This window comes from Drosophila ficusphila, unplaced genomic scaffold (genome assembly GCF_018152265.1).
Source record: "Drosophila ficusphila isolate 14025-0441.05 unplaced genomic scaffold, ASM1815226v1 contig_198, whole genome shotgun sequence".
Lineage (NCBI taxonomy): Eukaryota > Metazoa > Arthropoda > Insecta > Diptera > Drosophilidae > Drosophila > Drosophila ficusphila.
This window is the reverse complement of record NW_025064092.1, coordinates 1,284,408-1,297,207: the sequence shown is the minus strand read 5'-3', so window position 1 is coordinate 1,297,207 and position 12,800 is coordinate 1,284,408. Positions and strand designations below refer to the sequence as shown.

The window sequence follows — 12,800 nt, the reverse complement described above, 5'->3', positions numbered from 1 at the left end:
CTCGGTCCGTGGTCCAGTCCATCTGTATGTTTCCTGTTTTTTCGAATAATTTTCTTCTACGCTGCCATCGCTGGAGATGCTCAAGTTTCAAGGGAGATTTGTGGGTAAGCTACTTATTAAATTAAACTTACTTTAACGGTTCCTTATACGAGTATGTATTCGGGTTATGTTTTTTGTTTACTCCGTAAGTAAATATCTTATTTACTTAAGGGTGCTTAAGCCCAAGCTTGATAGCAAGATATTTCTACGTAATTTAAGTTTGTTTTAATGCCATCAAATACACTTATTTTTAGAATAACTTTCCCTTGAAGCGCACTTCCAGCCAACGCAATGTGTAGTTTTGTATGTTTGTATTCAAGCCAAGTCTAGATCTATTTCTATGTCTATGTGCGTGTGTCGGTCTGTTTGCCGTGTTGCATGCCTCGTTACACTGATTCGATCAAAATTTGCCGTGCTACCAATATAGAACAAACCGAACCAATTTGTTGTCCCGTTCATTTTTGATTTGTTTAAGTTCTTTGTTTAGTTTTTGTTCGATTTTTGCTTGGGGTTTTGTTTTGGGCTTTTGTTTTATTTACTTTTTGTTTTGTTTTTTTTTTTTACTTTGGTAGGGGAATGGTGGAATTTCTAGTGGGCAACACGTGGGCTTACCTGAATTTATTAATTGCTTGATCACCTAATTCATAAAATTTTATTTCTTCACTAAATACGTCTAAAGGGACATTGACCGGTCTCCGTAGTCGGCCACCTGTGGATAAACGTGATGGGTGTGTTTTGGGTTTTTGGGTTGGCAGTGAGTGGTGGGTGGTGTGTGGTGGTGTGTGGTGGTGTGTGGCGGTGTGTGAATAAAGTCAAGTATTCATTGTTTGTTGTTCGGCGACGACGAGGATAGAGAGAAACAGAGAAACATTAGCCTTGGGTTACACAAAAACGCGGGGTTTTTGGGGATAAGTTGAATGCACTGGATGCTTACCACTCTGATAATAGTATAAAATCGCATCGAAGCTCGGTCGACTACGGTCAAAAAAATATTCATTTCTAAGCGGGTCAAAGTACCGTAATCTCCGAGCTGGATCCCCAAGCAGCGTGTCCGGGAATTGATTTAGCGTTCGTAGTTGTGTCTCAAACCTTAATCCGCTTACCTAAAAAAAGAGGAGAACGGCGAGGGAAAAGCGGTGAAAATATTGACATACCTTTCGATTCGGTCACTCACATTTATAACGACTCTTTCGCAGAAATCATGATCGTGAGGAATGGGTTCAAAGTGTTGCGGTCCGCCACCAAAGCCATGACCAGCCCCCCTTCTTCGTCTTGACTGCTCAATTTGGGCAAAGACCTGTGAATGGATGAGCGTAATATTTCTGGTAAATACGGGACTTTATTTCTTAAGATTTTAATACACTTTATTTTAAATAAATATGACCTATGTATGTATTTATATATATGTATGTATATATATTGCCGTCTTATAAACCTAAATAAAAAATTTGTATAAACTGATTTGGTATTTTTGTTACTACAAAATATTAGATTTATTGTTAAAGGTAGGGAAGTCATATGATCCTTATGGAAAATTGAGGATAGTTATCGCTACAGATTTATATACTGCTTCTTATATTACTGTACTACTTAAACTGCTTGCCAATTAAACTGCTTCCCAATTAACCTGCTTGCCAACTTACAGTCGTTAAAATGCGATTTGTTCATTTGAAAATGTATTATTATTAATGGATAATTAATGAGGTATATGAATGTGTTTAAGATTTGTTTTAAGATGTTCAATGAAAAAGGTTCTATATTTGCACCTTCAAAAGTAAATGATAATAACAAGTATATTCCGTTAAGCAAACCAGTGCAACAAGGTCAAAAAACCAATTTGGTTGAGAAAGTGAGTGCTGAACAAGAAATCTCTTTTTACTCAAGCTTAATTGATATTTGCGCCCAGTTGAGGCTAAACCAATTTGTTCAATTAAAGTCTGCCGATTACTGTCGACACACATTTCAAAAAGCCAAACATCAATTTGTCATTACTTATCCGGCAGACATTTAATTTATAACTAACTTGGCGTTTGACTTTCTTTTTAACTGAAAATCACATCTCCATTATTCAATGCCTTCGATCTTACGGCTCTCCAGTGGCCCTGTCTTTAATTACTTTTCGTCTCGAATCAATTTTCAGATGCTCTGCCATTGAATATTCAATGGCCATGCATATTGCATAGCCGGCGGCAGTCGGGGATTCTCAGCCTGACTTTCTCGATTTCAAATTGCAATTCGCAATTGCGCTGCCAACTTTTCGAGGATACAAAAACGATGCGGAGAAGGTTGGTTGGTTTCCTTTTCGTTTGGCTTAGGCCTCGTTCAAATTAAATTCATTGCACTCATTGCACAAATATACACACACATATACTCGAGTTATATGTATGTATGTGCACACCACGCCCATGCCGGCAATGTACTTATGTTTACACTTGTAATTGAAATTGTATTACAATCGCATATAAAAACGAGCCAACGAGTCGGGCTCAACCACAGCAACACCATCATCGAATCACCCACTCACCCACTCACCCACTCAGCCACCCACCCACTCAACCACCCATCCATTCACCCACCGAATCGCCCATTTGCTGGCAGTGTGCCCAACATTTTCCGCCCTTATCGCTGATGTTGCTGACAATGTGCAATTGTTGCTGCTGTTGCAGCTGCAATTGTTGCTGCTGGCAACTTTTTGGCGTTGCATGGCAGGTTGCCGTTGCTTTTGGTGTTGCCTTTGCTGTTGCTGTTGCTTTTGGTGTTGCCTGCTTTCTGGCGCCGTGCCGTGGCATTTAATTAAGCGTGTAAGTGCACTGGCCCTCCCCCAAATCCCGCAACAGAAAGCTGAAAGCTGAAAGCCGAAAACCTAAAAGTCAAAATGCCTCCCGCCCACTTTTCCCTCCCCCCAATTCACCACCCACATCACTTATCCCCTCCACTCGACTGCAATAATGTCGAGTGCTCGCTCGGACAAATTGTTTGTCGGCATAAATCTTTTCCGGCTGCAACTCCATCTTGCAACGGCGGCGCTTCCTCGTATTTATGGTCCTACATGTGGTCAACACAATAATGGCGCTGTAAATGGACGTTCAGAGCACTTCTTTTCCTCGATGAAATGAATGAGTTTATCGGTTTGAGGGCCAAGTTAACACGTGTAAGTATCTTCAGTTACTGCAAGCATACTCGTATGCATCTTGACTTGGGTTGTTTGAATTTGAATTTATTTATAAATAACTGATAATTAAATAAGGTTTTAGAATAAATTTGTTCGAATCCAAATTAGTATTCTCTGATTTTGTAAAGCATATAGAAACTTATTTCATACTTAAAATCATATTAAAATCATCATAAAATAAGACGAAAAAATTAAGTTATGTTTTTATTTAAATATTAAAATTGATTTTCCAGCGACTAGGGCTTAATTAGGAAGCTTGTGGCTAGGGTTGTCGCCGGTCACAAAGCCAACATTATGGCCTAGATTTTGTACTTTTTATCTCATTTCGGAAGTGTTAATTAGCCAGTCTGTTCTGAAAAAGGTTCTTTGGGTCAGAAGGAGGGGTCGCTTGAATATTTAAGCCCTCATTCATTGGCACTCGATTAACGCGGCCTATTATTCTGCGGCGAAACACGGCTTATGCTGAGCCCCGTTATTTTGCACCGCATATTGCCAAATTGGCATACATTGTTCGCTGTGACGTCAGCAGGCTGCAGGTTGCAAGCCGTAAAAAAAGTGAGTGCAAGGTGGAAAAGGTGAAAAAGGCCGGTTAAGGTGGACCTGTGCTGGGCTCCAAGCCAAATGTCAACAAACAGTTTGGGCCTCCGTTGTAGTAGGCTCTTGCTCGCCTTTGTTTCTCCAGTATCCGCCTTTCACCCCTTCATCCCCTTTATCTCCTTTCAACCCCTCCCCACCCCTCTTAGTGCTCCCATGAATACATGGCAGAACTTGGAGCAGCCAGCTTGTTTATCTACTATATGTAAATGTCAGTCAGCAATTTATGCATACGCTTTACGCTCGCCTCTTTCCGCTCTCCGCTCTCCTCTCTTCGCTCTCCCCCGTCCGCTCTTTGGATCTCTCCATCTCTGTTGCACTTGCGAGCGTGTATATAGGTCAGCGGCACGGCTGATGCGGCTGTGACGTCATTGTCGCCTCCTTTCTAGATGCCGCCGATGTCGATGAGTCCGTTCGCTTGCTGCAGCGACCTATTTACAAGAAACTCGTACATATGTATCCGCAAGTCGCAACGTGAGTCGATACTGTACGGTACGGTACGATACGATACGATACGATACGATCCGAGTCAAGTTGGAGTGAGTGAAAATGAGTGGAGGGACTCACCCACTTCCGTTTCGTTCTGCAGGTGGATTGCATAAGTCGGAGAACAACTGCAGCTGAAGCCAAATTGGAAACGGAAGCGGAAACGGAAATGGAAACGGCGATGGGTGAAGTTCAATGCGATGTCGAAAATCGAAGTGCCATTCCGTCCTAGGGATCGTGAGTACAAGTTTGAGTGTGTGTGAGTGTGAGTGTGAGTGTGAATGTGTGAGTGTGAATATGTGAGTGTCTTGGCATCTGACATGTGCAAGGCAAGTGTGTTTTTGTGTGTGCCAGCTTCTCTGTGGCCGGTCAAGGCAACGTCAGCCCCAGCAGTACTCGCTACTCAGATACTCAGATACTCAGTACTTAGTCCTCAGACCCCCGAGCCCCAAAAGCCGAGACCCACCGACCCACCGACCCACCGACCAACCGACCAACCAAACCACCGACCCCCGGCTTTGGACTATTTTTAGCCGCGTCAACAACGGCATGCTGAAATTCATGAATTAATGCGATGGCGAAAGGAAATTTAAGGCATGCACACGCACACCAGTCGAAGGAGCCTTGAACTGAGGGAGTGCACTTGCACTCGCCGCACATCCCCTTACGCCCCCCGTCTTCCCCAAGTCAACCCAGTCTCCATTGAGGACCCGCTTATGCAGGCCGCACTCCCCAGCTGCGCATCTGCAGGATAATCAAGCATCGGGACCGCAGCTAAGGACTCGTTTCGCCATTTAGGCAAGCCCATTGAGAAGCGCAGAGGAGGGCGCCGGCTCTAATGGGGAAATTTAATAAGATGAATATATTAAGTTCAGCTGTCATCTTCTCTGAATTTAAAGGGGAACCCATTGAGACCCGCCGGGAAGGAAACTTAATAGGTTTAGACTTCTGTGTTGATATCCTCCTCCAGCTTAGCAAGTTCTCAGAAGCGCCCAGTAAAGAGTTTCTTGAGATGAATATATTAAGTCCAGCTTTCATTTTGATTTGATCAAGGCGAAGGATGAACAGATTGAATATTGCCACTCAAGTCAGTTCACAAAGAAGTGCTGAGAAGAGCGTTTAATCCTTTCCAAATAAGCAATCTTCTTTATTTAGTCATAAAAATTTGAATACACAAAACTTCAATATTCAGTTATGACTGTGAATTAGTTAGTGTTAATGACAACTATTTATAGTCAATAATTTAAATATACTTTTTTTAAGGTCATAAACTTTTATTGATCTGATTTATTGATAGCAAAGACAATTTGTACTTATGGATTACCCACTGAGTTGTTTGTTTTCACTAACATATATATTTGTCTAATCTGACAAGTTTGTTTACAGCTCAAATTTGTTTACCCTAAAAATTTAGAAAAGTATACATTTTTTTTTAATGATCCTTTACAAAGAACAGTACATTTGTAAAATGCTCGTGTGCATTTCATGTAAGTAGTGTCTTTTAAATTTTCAGCTTTAAAAATTAGTTAAGCTGTTAAAAACTTAACGATCCAGAGTCTGTTTTGTACACGTCTCGCTAAGACTAGTTGAGAGTTATAAAAGGACAAGTAAAAGCAATACCAATTGATTGAAGCCACAAATGAACTAATCCAGAAATCTTAACTGTTTGAGGAGTTTAGTTTGCAAACTTTGAGTTTGAGTTTTAAACAACTTTAATCAAAACTAATGTACTTGTTTGCTTTTCTACAGATAAACGAAATCAAAAAAACCTTTAATGTTCTGCCTTTAAAAGTGGGCCAGAAACTGCTTTTGTTCCGCCGCGACTTTGTGTGGGGCCACGGCCAAATCGATTGCCCCTCAGGGAAAAAGCATTGATAAAGCTGATTTGCAATCGCCTCCTATTGGAACCCACATGGGCGCACGCGGAGGGGGATCGGGGGATTGGGGGGCGTGTCAACATGATTCAATCAACGCCGTCGAACGAGAGGCGCCGCAGGATGTGCAAGGTGAATGCGAAACAGGATTCAACGCTGACGTCACAAACGGCATTCGACTGACAAAGTTTTGAGCGTGAATATGGATGAATGGGTATATGCACTCGAAGAAAGGATCGCAACGAGGAATTGCAATTGTATTTAGTGCGGAACAATTGCATTTTATTTAATAAGGCGCTTGGGGAGACTTTAAACACTATAAGTTTTTACTTGTTTCAGTGAAAGTAATTTCCTAATATCTTCAAAACCCTACTAAAGGTTTCCTTTCTTACAGATACTATTTCACTTTAGGCCGTGCGTCAATGGCTTGCAAGCCTCTGCGAATTCTTGGCAGTGGCCTTCTCTGTGCTATATGAGCACCTTTTACTTGGATCCAAGTTCGAAATGTAGTCCGGATCCGGGGCCATCAATCGCCAGACGGGCCGCCGCAGAGTAGAATTATGCAAATCCCGGTCCGACGGATTCACGTACGGATAGTTAGACGGTCATACGGACACACGGACGGACATACGGACAAACGGACAAACGGACGGACTAAGGGACGTTGGAACGGTCTAACCAACTGGTCTGCCCTATGCGACCTTGGCCAGTTGCGTGCACAATTTGTGTGAGTTGTTGGTTTGTTTTCGTGATTTGCTTTTTCGATACCCTAGCCACGACAATTTGCAGCTCTTCGGACAATATATAACTATTGGAAAATTGCATATTAATGCTTAGTTAACAGTTTTAAAAAGTATGTTGCAAGTCTATTTAACCTCATCAATACTTAAATTATCTGAGCGTTTCTCAACAAACAAATACATTGTTTTGTTTATAAAGAAAACGAACTGTACAGATCAGAAGTGCATACAAAAATAATGAAAATATATCCCTATGATTTAGGTTACAAATTTTAGTTAACTCGTTTTCAATAAAAACAAAAATAAAACACTTCAGATGGTGTTGGTTGGTTAATTTGTATATGATTGTTGTTAATAATCTTTTTGAAAATATAACAACACACTTCAGATAGTGTTCGTTACAAAACTTGTATGTGAATGGTTCCGTTTTATTTTAAAATTTTGTCAGCAATGGTTTGAAGCGAAAGTTAATTCCTTTCAGGGATTTGAAAAATCAAGGGTGTTTAGAAGTTTTGAATACGTCGACGGAATCTTCACTTGCTCGCTTTTATTTCCATTCTCATTTTCCGTTTTCCGCTGGCTTTTTATTTTTGGCAACCGTTCTCAGGTTCTACTCGTGTGCACCGACATGCAAGCTGTTTGCCAGCCAACAACAACAGAACGGAGGTGAGAATTGGGAGGCGGGCTGAAAGTGGGAGTGGCAGGGGCAGGGGCAGGGGCAGGGAAAGGGGGAAGGGGAGTGACTTTGGGAGTGGGTGAAAGCTTGTTGCCTGTCGCATTCTGTTTTCGGTGCTGTTTGCATTCGCCGATGCACGTGTGGCCAGAAGAATGAATGAAAGGGGCTGTGGAAAGCAGAGAAAGGTGCTGCGGGAAATGGAAATGGAAAAGGAGAGGGTGGAAGGGGAAGGGGGAGGGGTGTCCTGGCAAGGCGCAAAAAAGTGCTGGGAAAGTGTGCACGTCAGGCATTTTAAACATGTTCCGCTATTTGAAACTTTTCGTCGTTTATTATACGAAAAAGAAGGCTTAGCTTGAAGAAAAACAACAACAACAATAACAATAACAACAGCAACAGCAGAAAAGGGGTTGGGATGGGAATAAAAAAAAGGACAGGAAACGAACTTGTTAAGCGCGCAATTTAAAAGCGAGGCGAACTTCGCCAAAGGTGAAACTTTTCAAATGTCTCAAGTGCGTCAAAGGCACAAGAGCGAGCAGAAAGGACTGAAGGGCGGAAAAGGACCTCGACTGTAAAGGAGATGCAGAAGGAGATCGAGGGCCCTTAGCCGTGGCTCACACAGGAGTGCAATCAGTTCATGGCTCTTCACCGGGGATAAGACAATCAAAAGGCTGTGGACGGTTCAATAATCGATATCGCTTTGTTATATAAGGGTAAAGCAAACATTTCGCGAGATTAGAGAAGCCACCATGGATAGAGCATAAGTAAGTGGGCTTACAGAGGAAATGCCACGAACCGTATTCTATCCAAAAAATCTTGACTAGACTTAAATCATCTGTGAATAAGTAAGTTTTTTTTTGTAAGAGCGCTGGTAATAACAGTTCGTATTGGAAGTATTACTTCTACGAATTCAACTGAGTTCAAAAGATTCCACCATGAAGTGTCAATATTTTAGGTTGAAAGGGGAAACTCCGCAATGGTTGACCCAGAAACTTAAGTCCATTTCTCCCCTTTCATTCCCGAGGATTCTAGATAAATTCCAATCGTCTTGGCCACAATCAAAGTAATCTCCATTCAATTTGCTAAGACCCCGAAACCGTTTAATGCCCTTTCTTCGCGCATTGTGTGGTTTTAATTTTAATGCACCGCACATGGAATCCGAGGAGGGGAATTTCCTTCTTTTTTTTGTGGGGGAGAGTCAAGCGAGTGAAAGCCAACACAAAGCCAAAATGGCGAGACATGCATGTGTGTGTGTATGTGTGTGTGTGGGTGAGGGGTTAAGGAATGGGAAAGGGAAAGGGAAAGGAGAGGGGGAGGGGGACGGGGGCTTATAATACACACACACATTGCGCTCATTGTTGGCGGTTCGGTGTCCATTGTTCATGGCTTTGTTGCTGACGTTGACGGCGCTTGTCGCCTTGTCGCTGCCAGCAACAACTACTACCAGTCCTGCCAGTATCAACAGCAACAACAACAACAAGAACAACACTAACAACACTAACAACAACAACAACAGCAACACGGAGAACTAACAACCCAACAAGCAGCAAAAACCAGGATCAAAAGTCAAGAACAATGACGGCAAATAGCAAGCGGCAAGCAGCAGGCAGCGGGCAAAAGTCAAGTTGCAAGTTGAAATGTGCGGCAATTGTTTGCTCGGGTAAAAGGCAAAGTGAAAGTGTAAGCCTCGTCAATCAACAACAACTAGAACGGCAAGGAGCAAGGCGACACTGTTAAAAAAAATGATTGGTTAACATGTGATCGCATTGTCAAAGCGTTATCTTCCTTTTCATTGTGCAAAAAAACAAGATAAGCATTAATAAAATTTTAATATAGTTTTTGTTAACTGTTTATTAGCGAAACTAAGTCCCATGGCTTCTATGTACCGTTTTCTTATAGTTAAAGAATAAAGTTCCCAATTTGTTTAATTGATGATAGCTAGTTACTATCAAGTTCATATACATTTTTCTGAAAAACGCCAACCTAATTAAACATCTTCTCACGAATACCTAAATATTTGTTTGTCTTTTAAAAATTATTTTCCGGTTAAGGATAATTAAAATAAAGTTATTTTTGTTGTTAAAGTTTATAAAAATGTATAACCACAACATCACTGTTTTTTTTGAGAATATATAAAGAAGAATAAATGAAAAAAATAAACAATTTTGCTGGTAGTTTCTCTCTCTGCAGGACAAAAAGGACTCGGTGTCAGCGATTTTAGTGCCATGAATTGCTTTCGCTAGCGTCGGGCATCAATTTGCCAATTTACCCAGATGCATTAGATTCGCTCTTCATTTGTTCTTGAAAGTCTGCTGTGGAAAGTCTTTGTGAGAAGGGAAAATCAAAGGAGCACCAGCCACACAGCCAGCATCGTTATCAATGTCAGACTCATGTCAATTCACTGAGACGATTACAGGATATCACCAAAGGATATTGTTATGTCTCACTCGGCTGAATGGGCCGGGGAAAGGGGGTTGGATGGGGGGTGAGGGGTGAGGGGTGAAGGGTCCGGTCTGGGGCCATTGGAATGTTAATGATATTGATGCTGTGCCACTTTTGTGTTTGCCGTTTGGGCAACTGTCAATGTCACATTGCGCATACGCCGCGTTGACCCACCCACCGCTCGTTAAATGTACGCGTATGTGTGTGTGTGTGTGTGTGTGTAAGTGTTTGAATGGGTGCGTGAATTGCTGAGTTCTGTCTGTTTGTGCATCTGCATTCATTCTTCTGTCTCCTCATTTGTCATTCATTATCTCGAAGGGAATTTTTAATCTTAATTTAAAATACCCAAATAGGTAAGTTAAAGTTAATAAAGTGCCCAAACTTATTAATCAAATGAATAGTATAGATATAAGCTGAAATATTTTTTAATGGCTATAATTATAAGAGGTATAACCACCTAGAAAATTCTGTAATTTACAAATAATTTAACGACTCATTAAAGTTGATTTATCTGCCAGTTACAATAAATGTTTATAGGCGGACTTACGATAAAATTTAAACCTTTATTCGAAAAAATACGTTTTGTTTTTATAGGACATCCCACATTCAAATAAAGAGCTCCAAAGTAATTTCAGTTTAGTTTAGTTTAAATCTGGTACAGAGCCAGCTCTTTTGACAGCATATTTTCAGGCACATTATTAGGCAATTTGGCATTCCTGATTCGAGCGTGGCCACATAACTCTCTGGAGGCTATGAACCTCTTAAAAGGGAGTCCAAAAATACAAGGAAGCATATTTTCCGACTCGCTTTTAAGAAGTTTAACATCTCCAGAGCTTTCGACGGCACCCCGATGGCACAGATTTAAGGGGCTTTTAAAATGTAAACTGATAGAAACAGAAGGAGGAGCACAAGCGCTTTCGCTTTGTGCTCGGCTTGTTTACCCAGAATTAACCATATCGAATATCGGAGAGCGGATCGCCCAAGGACCTTACCTATCGCAGAGAAGAGGGGGCGAGGCGTTGGATAGGTTTTCACCGCTCAACGGCTGCTCCTGGCGCGGTCGCAGAACCGGTGTGAGGCCCCATCGCTCGATGAAATCGATGCGGGAAATGGTTGAGGACGAGCAAGTGGTGCGAATCGCTAATTGCGCCAATGCTCAGCCTGCTCGGATGGCGTATCCTGGCCGCGGCCTCGTCCTGCGGCTGCTCCTGCACCTGCTCCTGCTCCTGCTGTCCCTGCTCCACCTTACGATAATCCACTACTGGCGATGCTGGTCGGGAGCAGCTTCTGTTATTTGGCGAGCTCCTCGGTTTTCGACACCTCCGTGCAGCTTGTGTTTCTGGCCATTAAGGTTGCCCTGGCTCCTATTTCGGCTAGCATTTGGCAATTGGTTGCAGTGTAAAACGGGGAAGTCCTTTGGGTTTTCAGTTCTCAGTTGCGGCGAAGACGACTCTGCGATTTTGTTGTTACTTTTGCGATTTTGATAAAGTTTTTCTTTTCGTAATTAGGCAATGCACTTTGCAAACACTGCGTTGTTTTTTTCATTGCTTTCGTGTTGTAAGTCACATATTTTTGCTGCAGTTGGATGAATACATTTGATTTTCATTTATTTATGTTGGCTTTTTACACACAGCAAAAAACAAAAAGTACCAAGCACACACACCCACACAGAAACAGTTTCATTTGAACCGGAAACAGCTAGTGAAAATGGCAATTTCCGCTTTTAGAAGCACTCATACAAGTTTTAGGTTGTTTTGAATTTGCTGGGTAAAAATAGGCTGCCAGCGAGAGCCTGCGAGATGTCCTTTACCTATTGATTTTTGGGGCCCAGATTTTTCACGTTTTATTTATGGGTCGTATTTAAAGCGTTTTCGTTTTCGGTTTCGTTCTCGGCCCTCTCGCTACCCCTTTTCGGAAATAATTGCAATTGATTGCGAGTGGAGAGCTTGATGCTGCCGTTGTTGTTTTTGGCGCGACTTTTCGATTGGGAACAACAACCTTGAACCTTTCAGTTCGACAGAGAAATTGGGCAGCAAAATGGAGGGAGTGTGAAACAGGTGAAGCCCACTCACACTCATACACATACACACACACACACACACACTCACAAACGGCAATGGCCCACGCCTACACTTATTTGTGTGGAGGTGTTTTATTTTTGATTATTTCACACACATTGGGAAAAAAAACCTTTGCACTGGTTTCAAATATATTTAACTTTCATATATTTTTAGAAAAAAAAAAAACATTTTTATATACGATTTCTGCTCTGGTTTGCCCTCTGGCTCTCCTTTCTCGTGCTCCTTTTTTGCGGGGGGCTTATCCCGCCCGTCGCTTCTCGCTTTTCGCTTGGTTTCCAGTTCGAGGGCCAGAACAAACAACAGTCCGCCTGGAAGAGCGCGCAAAAACGTGGCCCGGCACGGCTTGGCAATGGAACACGGCGCGAACGGGTGGGACTGGATCGTGGAAACGGAATGGCAGTGAAACGGACAGCGAGGCGAAAAGGACGAGAGGCGACGAATGTTGGGCCATAAGTGGCAAGCGAGAAATTTAAGCGTGTAAGCGCTTAACTGGCGATGTAATGACACCGACGCACACACACACAAACACACACACACACAGTCGCAGAAGCAGCAGCACACCCACACTCTCTCCTACACACAGACACACACGGGTAGTGTGTGTATAACAAAACACCAATACGAGGGCAAAGCTCGTGAGTCATTGTAGAAACACAGGGAAAGCGAAAGAGAGAGGGAGATAGAGAGCAAATGATGTTG

The 12,800-nt window shown here is 42.3% G+C and overlaps 1 protein-coding gene across 1 annotated transcript in view; it reads right to left on the bottom strand.

Moving 5' to 3' along the window:
• Nucleotides 1–12,800, bottom strand: part of LOC108091056 (potassium voltage-gated channel protein Shaker) — a 45,665-nt gene that overhangs the window by 14,724 nt on the left and 18,141 nt on the right. Inside the window, 4 exon segments of the mRNA XM_017190011.2 lie at nucleotides 652–748; nucleotides 974–1,142; nucleotides 1,214–1,296; nucleotides 1,299–1,336. Coding sequence (XP_017045500.2) covers nucleotides 652–748; nucleotides 974–1,142; nucleotides 1,214–1,296; nucleotides 1,299–1,336 — 387 coding nt within the window.